Here is a 17,068-nt window from a genome sequence, read left to right as displayed (position 1 = left end):
TACCGTTAACCATTCCTTCTTTTGAACAAATTGAAGATTTAAATTGATACAATGGTGACCACTGAGTTACAATAAACAAGTAGGGCAATTTCTGCACTTTTGTTTTCAAGTTATGAAGCTTACAGAATTGAATTTGGGAGGGATATTGTCCAGCTTTTGAAGATTGAGAGGAGGTCAATATAAATTGAAACAGATTAACTTGACACTAAGAAAAATCTCTCCTACTTCACCCCAAAAGAGCAGTCAATATGTGAAACAGACCAGCAGAAACCGTAACTGAAATTTTGTTGGTAATTACATCAAAGGCAAAAGATGGACAGAGCAGGATGGACAGATGAGGAAAAAGAAACAAAAGACTTATGTTGCACTTTATACAACTATTGGATGTTACAAAGCACTTTACAGCCGATTAAGTACTTTTTGAAGGGTTGCCACTATTGTAATGTAGTAAATGTGGAAGCCAGTTTGCATACGGCAAGCTCCCACCAACAGCCATGAGATAATGCCCAAATGTTCTTTAGTAATGTCGATTCTTTCATATCCATCTGTGGTGGCAGATGGGGCTTCGGTTTAACACCTCGTCCAAAAGACGACACCTCCAACAGTGCTGAATGTCAGCCTAGATTTTGTGTTCAATTCCTGGCATGGGATTTAGACCAGAGACCTTCGAACTCCGAGGAAAGAATCCTATTAACTGAGCCACTGCTGACAACTGTGGTCAGGCATGAATAAAGGCAAGAATCTACTAATACTATGGACTTTTTCACTGGCAATCGGGGAAAATATTAAGAACTTTCCCTTCATGATTGAATAAATTGGATGACATTCATTATGAAGCAGTCATTATGGGAAAAAAAAGTCTTGAAGAGACGATTGTTTTCTCAACTAAGCCCAAAGATTCACCTCGAGAAATTAACCAGGAGAAAACTCTTTCATTCCATCAGTCAAGGGCTGATTCAATCCCAGATCCAAGAGTGAAAATGCAATTGACCGTAATCTGATGTGATACACTGCCTCATCACTGAATTGAATGTCTGTAATGATTGTTGTTCTTCTGGAAAATAACGTTTCTAGTTGGAGATTGTAAATTGTGATTTGATGAAGATCCTAAAAGGGTAATCTTTAGTAAGATTATAGGTGCAGTTCCACAGGGTAACGCAAACCATAAGATTACATAGCCTATATGCACAGAAACATTTGGTGCAATCAGCCCATACTGATGTATATACACTACTCGAGCCCCATCTCATCTTTTCTCAACTAAGCCCACCATTGTAACCATCATATGCCTGGTCAGTTTCTCCTTAAATGCACTTGAACTATTCGCTCCAATCTCCCTGTGGTAGCAAGTTCCACATTCTTGTTATTCTTTGGGTGAGGTTTGGTTTCTTCTGTATTTTGTACTGGATTTCTCAGTGAGTAACTATATTGATATATTCCCTGGACATGCTTTGCCCCTTCTTGGATATAGAAATAACGTTAGATTTCCACCAGTCCGCTGGGACGAGACGTTTGATAATGAGTAATTAAATATGAACAGTGATGCCTGTATTTCGCCCCTAGATCCTTTTAAAAGGTTGATACAATCCACCCAGACACGTCAATTAGCCATATGTTTTTATAGCATGCTCACAAAGTTGTGAATAATGCGTTTAACTAGAAGACAATATGTTGCCCACTGTGGTAATGAATCATGGAATAAATTAATAGACTTCTCTACAACACCCCCACCCCAAACCCCACCACCCCTTCTCCAAACACTTCACCACCTTGGCAGTTCTGATCCAAACTCTTACCTGTGTATAGGTGCAATTCTTCTTCTTGCATTTCCCACATGTGAACAGGTCAGTTTCAGTACCGCCAGTCTTAGCCATTTGATGTTCTCGAATAGCTTCTTTGGTCAAGGCTTTTCGCATTTCTTTAAGCTCATCACTAGCCATTTCCTGAGATAGTTTACAGCAAAGCACTCTGATTAGGCAAACACTTCCACGAGAAATGGAAAGCCAGATGAAATGCTTAAAGGATTGAACTATATAGTGTTAGATAAAGAATCCGCAAATCAAATATTAATTAAACTCACCAAAGTACTCGGACAATGTCCTGATAAATGAGGGGGGGTTTGAGTGTGGGACAGGGGTCAAGAGCAAGTGCGTGCCACTTTATTTATAAGCAAGTAAGTGTCAGCTTGGCTGAGTTGGCGGCACACTTGCCTCTAAATCAGAAAGCTGTGCGTTCAGTCCGATCCTAATCATCTAATGTAGGCTGGCACTTTTAGTATTTCATTGTCAGAGGTGCTGTCCTTCAGTCGAAATGTTAAAGCAAGATCCTGTTAGCTTGTTCTGGGATTCAGGTACGTATTTAATATGTTCTAGTGCCATTGCAGTGTCCTGACCAACATTCTTTCTTCAACGAGGTCTAGCACTACAGATATTTATTACTATTTCTGGGATATTACTTTATAGAGAATGGTGTTACCAGTCACTCACAAAGGTAATTGTGCTTCAAAGCAATTCAATGTATGTTAAGTGTCTGGTGATATTTCTGAAACATAAGGTGCTATACAAGTACGTTGCTTTTGTCCAAAATGTAATAATCAGCTTTTGATAGGTTTGAAAAACCATTAAGTTGTCATAATTTACAATTTAAAGCTGTCCTTCATTCTCGAGTTGTCACTTCATTGAGGGGAGATCAAATTGAGGTATACATGATAAAAGGTATGGACAAAGTAGATGTGGAGTGGATGTTTCCTCTTGTGGGGCATTCTAGGACAAGAGGTAATAGTCTGAGGATAAGAGGTAGCAAAAAGAGTTGAGGAGAATCTACTTCTCCAAAGGGCTGTGAATCTGTGGAATTCACTATCCCAGAGTGCAGTGGATACTGGGACAGTGAGTAAATTTAAAGAGTTAAGACTGATTTTTAATTGATAATGGGTTGAAAGGTTATGGAGAATGGGCAGGACGGTGGAGTTAAGACTAGAATGAGATCAGCCATGATCAAATGGCGGAGCAGACCTGATGGGCCAAATGGCCTAATTCAGCTCCTATATCTTATGAATTTATTGCAGCAACTTTCAACTCACATACATTAAAATCATGGGGACAGGGAAGATAGTCATCCAAAACTTGATAAAACACCTATTCCCCACCAGCAAAGGTCAATGTAGAAAGGTGATTTGTTTTCAGCAATAGCTGTGGATCATTTTGAAGATTACCAAGCAACAATTTAACCAATAAGATACAATTACTCCAGTCTTGACTTGTTTTCTGAGTGGCTCGCAGACATGACGACATTAATTAGTGTAAAACAAACTAGCTTATTTGTATTATAGCCATAGAAACTTACAGCATGGAAGGAGGCCATTCAGCCCACTGTGCCTATACAGGCTCTTCAAAAGAGCAATGGCTCAGTATCACATCCCCACTTTAAGGGTTTTAAGTTCCTCATTCTCGAGTATTTGTCAACACCCTTTTAAAATTATTTATGGAATCAGCTTCCACCACATTTTCAGGTAGAGCGTTCTAGGTTCTGAAACTTAAAAGAGTAAAAAAGAAATTCTCATCACCTATGTATATTGTTTGACAATGATTTTGAATCTCTGACCTTTAGCTATTGATCCACCTGCCAATGGGAATAATTGTACACATCTACTCTGTCAAAATCTCTCATTATCTTGAAAAGCTCTTGTTAGGTCACCTCTTAACCTTGTTCCAAGGAGAACAGTACTAACTTTTCCACCCGCTCTTCATAATTAAGTCATTATTCTGATAAACCTCCTTTGTAACCTTTCTAAGGCTTGAAGTCTTTTGTGAAGTGTGGAGCACAGACCGTATACAATTCTCTAGCTGAGGTCTAACCAATGATCTAAAGTTCTGACATGGTCACTTTACTTTTATGCTCCATTCCTCCATTTAGAAGCCCCAAAGTTACCCAGTTGCTTTTTTTAATAAAACATTTTAACAACTTGCCCTAACACTTTTAAGAATGTGTAAATGGACACAAAATACTCTGCATGGCTACATTTGTCAAAAGTATGCCATTTATAGTATGCTGAATTTCCATATTAGTCCTTGCAAAGTACGTCACTTCACATATTCTTGATCCTATTTCTGTCATCCTGAAACTTATAACTGTCCTTATCGACTGCTGTTTCGCCAAGCATCGCATAATCTAAAACGTTAAACTGCTGCTCCCTATACCAGAGTCTTAGTCGTTATAAAAACGGTGAAGACTAATGAAGCCAAGCCTGACCCTGGAGAACAACACTGTAAACAGTCTGAAAAACATCCATTTACCATCAGTCCTTGCTCTCTCTCACAAAGTCAATTACGTATCTGTATCACCTCTTTTCCCCTCAAATAATTCAATCTAGTTAGTCAGACAGTTGTTCTTTAACAAATCCACATTTGCTGTTCTTAATTAACCCATGCCTTTCCAAAGAAAAGTATATTATACCCCTGATGAATGTTTTCCAATAACTTTCCCACTGCTATTAGGTTGACCAGCTTGTAGTTCTGTGGTTTATCCATCTTGACTTCTGTAGTTTATCCATCTTGACTTCTAAGTGGTGGTAGAACATAAGCAAAACTTCAGTCTTCCAGTAGTACTCTTGTATCCAATGAGGGCTAAACGATTATGATCATTTCCACCCTCCCCAGTGTATTTGTTTCTCTCCCTTCCCAATTCATCTTCCTCTCCCTCCCTGCCCAACTTCCTCTCTCCTTCCTTGCCCAGAAGGCATTTCTCCCTCCCCGACAGTTTGGTTACTCTCTCCATCCATCGGGTGTTCTGGAATTTTCAGGCCTTGAATCCATCATCCCCTTAAGTAACAAAGGAAGTAATTTTTCAGAAAACCTAGGGGGCCAGCTGACCCAGGCATCATAGTTATGTTGCACCCCACCTAGGATACTGCGCACGTGAGCTGAATTCCTCCTGAATTTCCAGCAAAAGCACTTGGGAGCCCATCGTTCATTAGGAACACAGAAATTGGAGTAGAGCATTAGTCACTTAGAAATTGGAAAGGTGTGTAGACCATAAGATATATAGATGATAAATAGATGGTATTTAGGTTGGAATAAGAGATAGGATTAGATTGATGATGGAAGTTTAATTCGGAACAAGAGCAATGAGTATTTTGATATTTGACAATTGCCCTGGAATGGAAACTAATAAACCAGGAGACAAGGCATAGCCAGATGATGCCTCTATAATAGTTGGAAAGGACCAGGACAGATGTCTCAATAAGCAACCATATTATAAAGTTGTGTTAGGATTGTTTTGTGAACTTTATTTTAAAAAACTGTTCGCTGAAATGTGCAAGTTAACCAGTATGTCAAAGTAGAATATGGAGATGGTATTGTATAGAGAATCATTCCGGGCCAAAATAGATTTGATAAGGAAGCTCAAGCATAAACGATTGACAATAGACAGAAATATACAAATGAGATTGCTCACTGATTAAACTGGAAGGCTAGTGTGTCCCTCCAGAACTGTATAGCTGATCAGAGAAGCAGCACAGAATTATCAGGGAAAACAATCTCGAGCATGCTCTAAGAGCACAATAAGGATCGGATTTTCTCCATGGTTTGAAACAAAGAACTTGATTTACTACTGGGTACTTTTTATTAAAGGGAACATCTATGGGACAATGAGCTCTTGTCAATAATGACCACAGGTTCGCCCTTGATAAAGGGTATGAGGATAAGATTTTGACGGACTCCAATGCAGTCAACAGTGGAGGACAACTCGCAAGAGTAGATCCGTGCTATCTTCAGTCTAATACTCTTGAGTAATTTGAGAAATCTTGGAGAAGAAGCGAATGGAAGTGAAGAGGAACTGTTGGCACAAGCCACTCATGTTGCCTCAATCCTGATCGGTCCTCACTCCTCGTCATGGTGATAGGTTTTTACTGTATAACTAGCATGTTATATCCCGTCTTATACTCCAATTAAGCTCAGCAGTCCACCCTATTGGTTACAGTTGATTCTACGTTTCAAAGAGTTAAAACAATAACACCCTGTTGTCCCATTCAATGAGATCATGATTGATCTGTGACATAATTCAGTATATCTAGCTTTGCTCCATACCCTTGGACTTGGCGAAACAAAAATCGATCAATCTCAGTTTTAAAGTTAACAACTGATCTTGCATCAATTACTGTTTGCAGAAGGTCACTAATTTCTACCTCCCTGTGCATGGAGAAGAACTTCCTAATTTTACTTCTGAAAGGTCTGGCTCAAATTGTTAGACTGCTCTTTGGTCCTGGACATCTCAACAGGCAGAAATGGCTTTGCCCAGTCTACCTTATCTGTTCCCCTTCAAATCATGAAAACCTGTACACCCTTAACCTTCTAAATTCCAGGGATACAACTCTAATTTGTTTAATTTCTCCTTTTTTTTACCCTTGGTGCATTCTAGTAAAGCTATGTTATACTCCCTCCAACAGAAACATATTTTTTTAATAAGGTCTGGTGCCCAGAACTGCTCACAGTACACTTATCAAACCGGGCATTTGCATAGCTGAAGCATGACTTTGACTCCCTTGCATTCTAGCCCTCTGGAAAAAAAAATACTTGCATTTATATAGAGCATTTTCCAACATCCCAAAGAGCAGGACAGCAAATCAAGTATAGTCATTGCTGTAATATAGGAATCTCGGCAGCCAACAGGCACACAACAGGTTCCCACATAGCAGTAAGATAATGGACACGTAACTGTTGACTGGGGGAGAAACCTTTGCCGGGATATCAAGAGGTAAGGTACACCCCCCAACCCACACGCTCTTCAAAATACGTACTACCTGAGAGGGCAGAGAGGGGCTCAGCTTAACGTCTCATCCGAAAGACGGCACCTCCAACAGTGCTATGCTACCTCAGTACTACAGTGTAGCGTCAACCTTGGTTTTTGGACTGGGTTCAAGTCCCGAATCAGACCCATAGGTGAATGTGCTACCAGCTGAGCCACGACTGACACTTCAGATATAAAGGCCAGCATTCCAGTAGACTCCTGCCCAATAAAGGTTGGGAATTCTACTCTTGAATGACACCGATTGTGGAAGCTTAGTATTGTTTTTATGATAGGCTAAACAAACATACAGCAAACAAATGAGATGCACTTACCTCTGCACTCATTTTTGCCAATCTGTCTGGTGCAATGTTTCCACACAGGACATTCCTCCTCAAATTAGGGTTCTTCGAATCTTTCAGATTAGCAATTCTGCTCCTCACTCTGTTTTTATATTTCATATCTGTGTTCTTAAATTCCTGGTACACACGTCAAAAATGGCTAAGGAAGCTCAAGTATCTTTGTTTTATTGAAAAACAACATTTGGCACAGTCTCTTTTGAGCAAGGTTACTACAAATTGAATATTAATAAGTTTTTGTAATACAAGATGTCATTTAGCTATTTTCATCTTACAACTGTCCAAATATTACTGCTATTCCAATTACATTTAAGTTTATAAAAATGTTAAAAATGTATCAAAACTATCTTGTGACAACATTTAAGTGAATTTTGCTCATATATGCATTTTATACATGTTACACTGCTAGCAATATTATATGCTTTAAGAGTTGAAGCAATTTGCTTCTTCATTGGTTCAGCTGGGATGATGATGAACGGTATTCAAAGGCTGGTTTGTTGTCCTTATTTGTTTATGGGACAATTGCGGTTTTGGGGAACCATTTTTCCTGGGAGATAGTTTGAGTGCTTGGGAGCCGAGGGATCTTTTGTGTCCAAGCAGCCTCCAGATCTCATCATTTGTCTATGGCCAGGCAAGGATCCAACACTGCTTATTTGCACAGGTGCTTAAACACTTTTATTCTGTGGAGGGATGTACTTCACCAAAATGTAAAGAAAGGGTGCAACATTTTGCAGATGTGAGCATTGCCCTAACCTACATGCTGCACCAACCCCCCTCCCCACCAATGTAAAATAGATTTTCCACTGAACATATCAAAAGTAGAGCGAGCAAAATATATTTATCCATACCTGTGTCCTGTTTGGAGTGGGGCCAGTCTAATCATTTTATAGATTCATTCATGGTCAGGAGTCACAGAAAAAGGATGCTATTATTATGGACAATAATAATGAGATTTCAGTATTACTGGAGCACAATGTATTACATGTCGCTTCAATGGCCAGGAGTTGGGTGCCTTCACTGGCAGTCATCCATCATATGCCAGTGCCAAGCCCCAAGATGTTGTGACCTTTGGAATACAGCCGATTAAGCAAGTGCAGTGAGATTTCATAGATTTCATAGAATTTACAGTGCAGAAGGAGGCCATTCGGCCCATCGAGTCTGCACCGGCTCTTGGAAAGAGCACCCTACCCAAGCCCACACCACCCTATCCCCATAACCCAGTAACCCCACTCAACCAACACTAAGGGCAATTTTGGACACTAAGGGCAATTTAGCATGGCCAATCCACCTAAACTGCACATCTTTGGACTGTGGGAGGAAACCGGAGCACCCGGAGGAAACCCACGCACACACGGGGAGAACGTGCAGACTCCGCACAGGCAGTGATCCAGCCGGGAATCGAGCCTGGGACCCTGGAGCTGTGAAGCAATTGCGCTAACCACTATGCTACCGTGCTGCCCCGAATCTACACCAGTGATCAGCAAGGACTCATTAATTTGGCTGAGGACACAGGGTGGGAAATGAGTTGTGCAATGGGACTGTTCAAGTCTCTTAATGCAGTAATCTGCCTTTTCTAAAAACCAATCAGCTCTTTTCAGTCAACTAATTCCCACTGCCATTAAAAATACATTTTACTCAGCAATTACAAGTATTCTTAGGATGGGAGTTCAAACGTTTGGGAACAGTACTGGGTGAAGGGAATTGAAGAGCCAAACATACAGTAGATCAACAAATATAACTAAGAACAACTTCTTAGCAGTGACAATTATCCCACTAGTTTAGGTCTTTAACCCCTCCTCTTCCATTACTAGGTACCACTGTTGATTCACTGGTTTAGAGTTTGGTTGCTCTGAGTTTAATACAGCATCACAAAGTTCAAATTCTGACCAGCTGAAATAGTCAAGGCTTCAATTACTTCTTGGAAGGATATTTTCCTCAATTTGAGCTCCAAGCTCGTCACAGTCTGAGCCGATAGCGATGTAATCACCTAAACATAAGAGATGAGAGACACCACCAATGTTAACTTCAAAGAAACACACATACACACAACCCTTGGAGCTAATGCATTTCCCAAATAAAAGAGTGTGAGCTGACAGTAGTTAACACTTTGGTTCAGAATTCCACATTAATAAAAGAGTTGACCATCATTGGAGATATACTGGCAGGAACATGTAGCATAATACAATTTCCAGTGACTATTTGAAATGACTCTGGCTCTAATCGCTCAGCATAGGATATCATCGGAATCCGTTCCCCTCATTTCCTGTAATCACTATCAAATATGATTTTTTTCCATAACGTACACAGAAAGCTCTTCAAATACCAACCATAATATACAACACCACCAGTTTAAACTGCATAATTAGAGCACAGAAGCCTGACCACCACTTCAATTAAGGCCCCACAATAACTAGCCCAGAATAAAACCAACTCATGCACCTCATAGAGGAAGATTTTATTCAGTCCTCAGTAAGGCAGAATCATCACTATATTTGTAAAATATTTACAATTTTACCCATAACTAGTAAAGTCACCATAGTCCCAGATGACCAAAGGCTGCTTTCCCCTTTGAGTGGGGAGGGCTGACTGATGGCAATTTAACCCAAGACTCACCACACCTCAGATGAAGGGCAAGGTTGAGAAGGTGGGCATTCATGAATAATCCCAGCCAGTACAAGAATTGAACCCGCACTGCTGGCCTCACCCTGAATCACGAACCAGCGGTCTAGCCAACTGACCGAAACCAGCCCCGCAACTAGCACACAAGGGAAATTTCCTTCTTCCTTCATGTAATGCAGAACATGGCCAGCAGCGCGGGTTCAATTCCCGTACCGGCCTCCCCGAACAGGCGCCGGAATGTGGCGACTAGGGGCTTTTCACAGTGACTTAATTGAAGCCTACTTGTGACAATAAGTGATATTATTATTATTTAGACTGAAAATATAGCCTGGAAAGATCAAAGGTTAAAGTGGATAGCCCCTGAAATTGGGCAGAGGGAATCGCAACAAGTGCGCCTATTGAAGTGATGTAGGCAGTTTGCAAAATCCATATTGCCTGTCCATGTCCATGATTGTGGACTGGAGCCCAACACCAAACATGCTGCTGAATTGCAAACCAGGAGCAGCTGGGACAACTGCATGTGCTGACGATCCCCATGGCGCAATGGTGCTGGAAATAACTGGAGAAACTGTTATTGAAGCTATTGCCAGCAGTGTCGCTGGAGCTATTGAGGATGAAGGTATATTCCTGGCTATGCAGCTTGCTAAACCCTACTGCACCGTCATTCCGCAAACTATGATGTACAAGCTGCAGATGATGTAACCATGTAACTCCTGCCTTTGTCCTCCCCCAGCCTCGCCATAGCCAAACTTCCCCCTTTTCAGATACCAAAGAATTGCCGTCTGGCCAGCCAATGGAGCTGAAGGTTGACAAGCCACAGAGAGAACAGATTAAGGAAAAAGAAACATGGCAGAATTTTCCTAGCCCAGTGGAGGTAGGTTCCAGAATATGGGTGGAGTGAACGTCCCAGAAATTGATGTTGGATCTGGATCCCAATGTGATCATTCTCTTTCAAGGTTTTCCTAGGACTGGCTGCGCAAATCTGTGGGCATGGAAAACAATTGAAATGATTCAGAAGTCAATTTTTTCCCAACAGCATACAGCTCCCACACTCACCAACTGTGCACTGGAACAGCTTCTGCCATGAAACGGAGAAGCTGGGAAACCTTCAATGAGTTACGATGAAGATGGCCATTTAGAGATTACTGTTCAAAGCATTTCTTTTTTTAAAAATCTTTTTATTGGCATTTCTCATATTTATAAACAGTTGTATATATATACATATCACATTTTTCTCGCCTGCGCTAATTTCCTTTATTATACAGAGGTTTAGTTTGTCCTTCGTTTAACTGACCCTACATGCCTTTCATTGCCCTCTGGATCGGTCTATGGTTCCTCCCCCTTCCCCGTTCACCCCCACCCCCCGGCTTCGGCTGTGCTTTTCTTTTATTTTCTGGACAGAGTGGAATCATCTCTTGTGGTTTCCTGCCTGCCTTCCTTCCGCCGCCGCCTCCGCCCCCCCCGGGGTTGCACAGTCTTTTGGTAATTCATCTATCTTGGTGTTTTAATAATAAAAAATAAATTAAAAAAATTCTTGTTAGGTTACTCCTCATTGTTGGCCTCGAACAGGCTTTGGAACAGACCGACAAACTGCCCCCAAGTGTCCAGGAAGCCTTCCTCTGACCCTAAGGGTGGCGTACTTAATCGTCTCCAGGTGGAGAAATTCCGAAAGGTCAGCAAGACAGTCTGCAGCTGTGGGTGGTGCTGCCGATCGCCAGCCGAGCAGGATTCTCCAGCGTGCAATTAGGGAAGCGAAAGCAAGGGCGTTGGCCCCTTCCCCATGTGTAACTCTGGCTGCTCCGATACCCCGAAGATTGCCACTATGAGGCATGGCTTCACCCTCACCCCCACAACCTTGGACATTGCCTTGTAGAAGGCTGTCCAGAACCCAGCAAGCCCAAAACATGTGGGTGTGGTTAACCGGGCCCCTCTGGCACCGCTCACATTTGTCCTCCACCTCCGGGAAGAACCTGCTCATTCGGGTTCTGGTCAGGTGCGCTCTGTGCACCACTTTGAGCTGCATTATGCTTAGCCTTGCGCAGGAGGAGGTGGAGTTCACCCTGCTCAGTGCTTCACTCCAGAGTCCCCATCCTACCTCTGTCCCCAGTTCGTCCTCCCATTTTTGACTGATCTCGTCCAGTGGAGTCCGGGCTCTGTCCAGTAGCTGTCTGTATATTTTCCCACATAGCCCCCCCCCTTCTCGTTGCTTGTGCCTATCCGGTCCTCTAGTAGTGTGCTTTCTGGGGCCCCAGGATACCCCACTGTCTCTTTGTGGAGGAAGTGTTTTATTCGGAGGCGTCTCATTTCCAGTCCTTTTGCTAGCCTCCACTTCCTCGCCAGTTCGTCTAGTGTCGCCAGTCTGTGCCCTACGTAGAAGTCCCCGACCGTCAATGTGCCCCCGTCCCGCCTCCATCTTTTGAAGGTGGTATCTAGCATGGCTGGGGGGAATCTGTGATTGCCGCAGATGGGGGCCATGGGGGACATTTTAGTTATCCCGAAGTGTTGTCTGAGCTGGGTCCATGTTCTCAGCGTGGCCGCTACCACTGGGCTTGTTGTGTATCTTGTTGAGGGGGATGGGAGTGCTGCTGTAGCCAGGGCCCGGAGGGTCGTTCCTTTACAGGATGCCTCCTCCATTTGTACCCAATCTGTGTCAGGTTCTTGTACCCATCCCCTCACTCTTTCTGCCGTTGCTGCCCAGTGGTAGTATTGTAGGTTTGGTAAGGCCAAGCCCCCTTTGATTTTCCTTCTTTGCAGTGTCTGTTTCGGGATTCTCGGGTTCTTACCCCCCCCACCCCACACAAACGCTATGATTAGACTGTCTACGTTTTGGAAAAAGGCCTTGGGGATGACGATCGGAATGGATCTAAACAGGAAGAGGAACCTTGGCAGTACGTTCATCTAGATCGTCTGCACTCTCCCCGCCAGGGAGAGTGGGAGTGAGCCCCACCTTTGAAGGTCTCTTCCTACTTCCTCCACCAGGCTGGTGAGGTTCCACTTGTGGATCTGTGTCCAGTCTCTGGCTGTCTGGATCCCCAGGTAGTGGAATTTGTTCTGGGCTGTTTTGAACGGGAGCCCCTCCTGCTCTCTCCCTCCCCCGTTTGGCTTCACTGGGAATGCCTCGCTTTGCCCAGGTTAAGTTTGTAGCCCGAGAAGGTTCCAAACTCTTTCAGTATTTGCAGTATTGCCTTCAGTCCCTCCTGTGGCTTCCGAGACATAGAGGAGCAGGTCATCTGCATAGAGTGAGACTCTGTGCTCTGTCTCCTCTCCGGATTCCCTTCCAGCTTTTCGCGTCCCGCAGGGCTATCGCCAGGGGTTCGATGACTAGCGCGAACAAGAGTGGGGACAGGGGGCAGCCCTGACTTGTACCTCTCTGCAGCTGGAAGTATTTAGAGCTGGTGGTGTTAGTTCGGACGCTCGCTTTGGGAGCGTTGTACAAGAGCCTCACCCAGGCGGTGAACCCCGCTCCTAGACCAAACCATTCAAGTACCTCGAGGAGGTAGCTCCATTCGACTCTGTCGAAGGCCTTTTCTGCATCCAGGGAGACAATCACCTCTGGTGTTCTCTCCCCAGAGGGGGTCATTATTACGTTTAGCAGCCGCCTGATGTTCGCTGTGAGCTGCCTACCCTTGACAAAGCCGGTTTGGTCCTCAGCGACCACCTCTGGTACACAGCCCTCCAGCCTTTTGGCCAGGACCTTTGCGAGTATTTTCGCAACCATGTTTAGCAGTGAAATGGGTCTGTATGATCCACGTTCCGTCAGGTCTTTATCTTTTTTGGGTATCAGTGAAATTGTGGCCTGTGCTAGCGTTGGGGGCAGGGTGCCCCTTGCCAGTGAGTCCGCGAACATGTCCCTTAGGTGTGGGGCCAGGACTGGTGCAAATTTTTTGTAGAAGTCCGCCGGGAACCCATTGGGTCCCGGTGCCTTCCCCGCCTGCATGGAGCTGATGCTCTCCATGATTTCTCCCAGGTCTAGTGGTGCTTCCAGCTCCGCCCGTCTGTCTTCCCCCACAACTGGTAGTTCCAGTCCGTCTAGGACCAGTTTTATCCCCGCGTCCCCATTGGGGGGCTCTGAGGTGTACAGTCTCCGTTAGGTCTCAAATGCCCGATTGATCTCCTTTGGTTCTGTTACCAGTCTGCCTATGCTATCCTTTACCTGTGCTATTTCCCTTGTGGCTGCCTGCCTTCTCAGCTGGTGAGCCAATTGGCGGCCAGCCTTGTCTCCGTGTTCGTAGAAGGTCCCCAGGGTCTGACGGAGTTGGTACACTGCTTTCCTAGTGGATAGCAGGTTAAAGTCCATTTGCAGCTTTTTCCTCTCCGCCAGCAGCCCTACGGTCGGGGCCTCGGAGTATTTTCTGCCGACTTCCAGGATGGAGTCCACCAGTTGTTGCCTGGCCACCCTCTCTTCCCTATCTCTGCTTGCCTTGTAGGCTACGATCTCTCCTCTAATCACGGCCTTCAGTGCCTCCCAGAACGTGGAGGGTGAGACCTCCCGTTTTGGTTGTTACTCACCTAGCCGCCTATGGCCCGCGAGGTTTTCTGACAGAAGGCCTTGTCGGCCAGGAGGTCTGTGACCAGCCTCCATGTGGGGCACTGAGCACGGCCTGTCTCCAACCTCACATCCATATAAGTGTGGAGCGTGGTCAGAGATAACGATCGCGGAGTACTCCGTTCCCGTGATCCCTGGAAGCACCGATTTCCCCACTGCAAAGAAGTCGATACGGGTGTATACCTTGTGTACTTGTGAGAAGTATGAAAATTCCTTCTCTCCCGGGTGCAGGAACCTCCATGGGTCCACCGCCCCCATCTGCTCCATAAATGCTCCTAGTTCCCTCGCCATGCCAGTCTTTTACCCTGCTCTGGGGTTTGATCGGTCGGTCAGTGGGTCCCATACACAGTTGAAGTCCCCCCCCACCCCATGATCAGTGTGTCAAGGTCAGGGATTTCTGCCATGGTCTTCTTTATGAATTCTGTGTCATCCCAGTTGGGAGCGTACACATTTACCCCTTCCAGGACACCGCGGACCATGATGTACCGTCCCCCTGGGTCCGTAACTGTCTTGGTTTCCGTAAACCTCGTCTTCTTACTAATTAATATTGCTACTCCCCTAGCCCTCGTCCCGTAGCATGAGTGGTAGGGCTGTCCCACCCAGCCCTTCCTTACCAGCCGTTGGTCCTTCTCCCTCAGGTGCGTCTCTTGTAGGTAGATTATGTCTGCTTTCAAGGTTTCTTAGGTGGGTGAAGACTCTGGATCTTTTGACTGGGCTGTTGAGTCCCCTTACGTTCCAGGTAACAATCCTGGTGGGTTTTTTTTGACCCCCCCCGGTCCTGCGGGGTCACCCATACTTACCTGGTGGATGCGCCCCTGCCCTCCGGGGTTTCCCTTCGTTAGGGGGCCGTACAAAATGGCCGCGGTCACCGCTCTCACCATGAGGTCGGACCCCAGGGTATCCTTTTGTCCAGGGGGCACCCACCATGGCCGCCAGCTGTGTGTACACCATGTGGCTGCGCCCCTGCACTCCAGGGTCTCCCTTCGTCCTGAAGCCCTCCCGGGTGGCTGTTTGCGGCACCGTCTTGGTTCCTCGCCCTACTCCATGCCTGCCGAAGCCTGTGTTCGTGCTGCTTATCCACCTCACCCTTCCCTTTGCTTCACTTTTGTTCTGCGCTCCCCCCGACTCCTCTCCCCCTCCCTTAGTTCCTGTTCCTCTGTTCCCCACCTGTGTTCTTCCCCCCCTTTTGCCCTGCCCCCCCATCTCTTTGTGCCAGGCACTCCCTCTACCCTGAAGCGCACCGCGGCCCTCCTTTCTTCCTGTCCTCCCATGTTAGCCCTCCTCGCTAGCACGGTGGCCCCCCCTCCCAGCACTTGCCCTGTTTTACCTTCCTTTTGCTAGCCCTCGTCTCGCCCTCCTGTCCGCCTTTTTCACACTCATTCACCTTGCTTCGCTCCCCCCCATTGCATTGAGAGGTGGAACGAGCCCGGGAACGAGTCAGCACAGTGCACCAAATAAGTGTGTACAGCTCGTGATCGTATTGTCTCTGTTTGCGGTCTGCCCGCTGCTCTTTGTTCCGATTCTTCCTTTCTTTTCCATCCCCGTCACTTTCATGATGGCCGTTGCGGCTGTCCCGCCCCCAGTTTCTTTGCTCTAACAAACTCCTCCGCTGCCGCTGGGGTGTTAAAAAACAGCTCCTTCCCCTCAAATGTTACCCAGAGTTTGGCCGGGAATAACATCCCAAATTTCACATTACTTTTGTAGAGTGCTGATATGGCCCTGTTGAATTCAGTCCTTCTTTTGGCCAGATCCGTCCCGATGTCCTGGTACACCCTTATGTTCTTCCCTTCCCACGTGCTCGCTTTCGTCTGCCGGACCCACTTTAGGATTTTTTCCCTGTCTTGGAACCTGTGCAGCTTCACGATAATCGCTCTGGGCTGCTCCCCGGCTTTGGGCCTGGGTCGGAGCGACCTGTGCGCCCTGTCGATTTCTGGGGGGTATGGAAACTTCTCCCTTCCCACTAGCTTGCCCAGCATTTGGGTGACGTAGCCGGTTGGATCTCTGCCCTCCATCCACTCTGGCAGACCCACTATTTTAACATTCTGCCGTCTGGACCTATTTTCCTGGTCCTCTACTTTCCCTCTTAGGCTCCCCTGGGTCGTTACCAGCCTTTTCACCTCGGTTTCCTGAGTTACCATCCTGTCGCTCTGGTCCGAGGCGGCCCTTTCCAACTCCTGAATAGTTTTCTCCTGCACCTCCACCTTCCTTTCCAGGCCATTGATGATTCGCTGCATTTCTTTTGTTGTCTCCGCCAGCATCTCCTTCATCATTGTGTGGAGCTCCGTCCTGAGTGCCTCCCTCATGGCATTTATTTCCGTTTTTATCTCCTCCTTTATGGCATTTATTTCCGTTTTCAGCACGCTTCTCCATTCCTCCCCGTGCGGGGTGGGGGGGATGGTCGCCGCGTCCTGTCCCTGCTCAGCTCGCCAGCTTTTCTGCTTCCTGATTCACCTGAACCTCCGCCTCGCCCAGTGGGGTCATCGGTCTGCGCGGCCGCAGCTCCTGCTTTTTCCTTCGCCGCTGTTCCTTCTTACATCTCGCCGTCCCCTCAAATTATTATTGGGAGGCATATTTCGGTCTGTGCCTTCCTCTTAAAAACGATTTTTTTTTATATAAAGAGATTTTTTTTTTTTTTTTGTAAGTTTTTTTTCCCACTTTAAAAACGTTTTCCTTTTTAAAAACAATTTGCAGGAGAGGAACAAGGAAGGTTGAATTTAAAAATTCTTATTTTATTCTTGTGATCCTCTGCGTGCTCCGAATTTCA

General features: G+C 45.5%; 1 protein-coding gene across 4 annotated transcripts in view; it reads right to left on the bottom strand.

Moving 5' to 3' along the window:
- The window catches only part of tcea1 (transcription elongation factor A (SII), 1), a 79,186-nt gene that overhangs the window by 2,315 nt on the left and 59,803 nt on the right, over window positions 1-17,068 (bottom strand). For all 4 annotated transcript variants that reach the window (XM_072467756.1, XM_072467755.1, XM_072467754.1 and 1 more), the window contains exons 6-8: window positions 9,070-9,126; window positions 7,116-7,270; window positions 1,797-1,943 (exon numbers count right to left, since the gene is read on the bottom strand). In XM_072467756.1, the coding sequence (XP_072323857.1) occupies window positions 1,797-1,943; window positions 7,116-7,270; window positions 9,070-9,126 (359 nt within the window). The remainder of the gene's footprint in view (window positions 1-1,796; window positions 1,944-7,115; window positions 7,271-9,069; window positions 9,127-17,068) is intronic.

Source organism: Scyliorhinus torazame, chromosome 11 (genome assembly GCF_047496885.1).
Source record: "Scyliorhinus torazame isolate Kashiwa2021f chromosome 11, sScyTor2.1, whole genome shotgun sequence".
In the NCBI taxonomy this organism is placed as follows: Eukaryota; Metazoa; Chordata; class Chondrichthyes; order Carcharhiniformes; family Scyliorhinidae; genus Scyliorhinus; species Scyliorhinus torazame.
The sequence above is the reverse complement of the archived record's forward strand: the minus strand, read 5'-3'. Positions and strand labels throughout refer to the sequence as shown.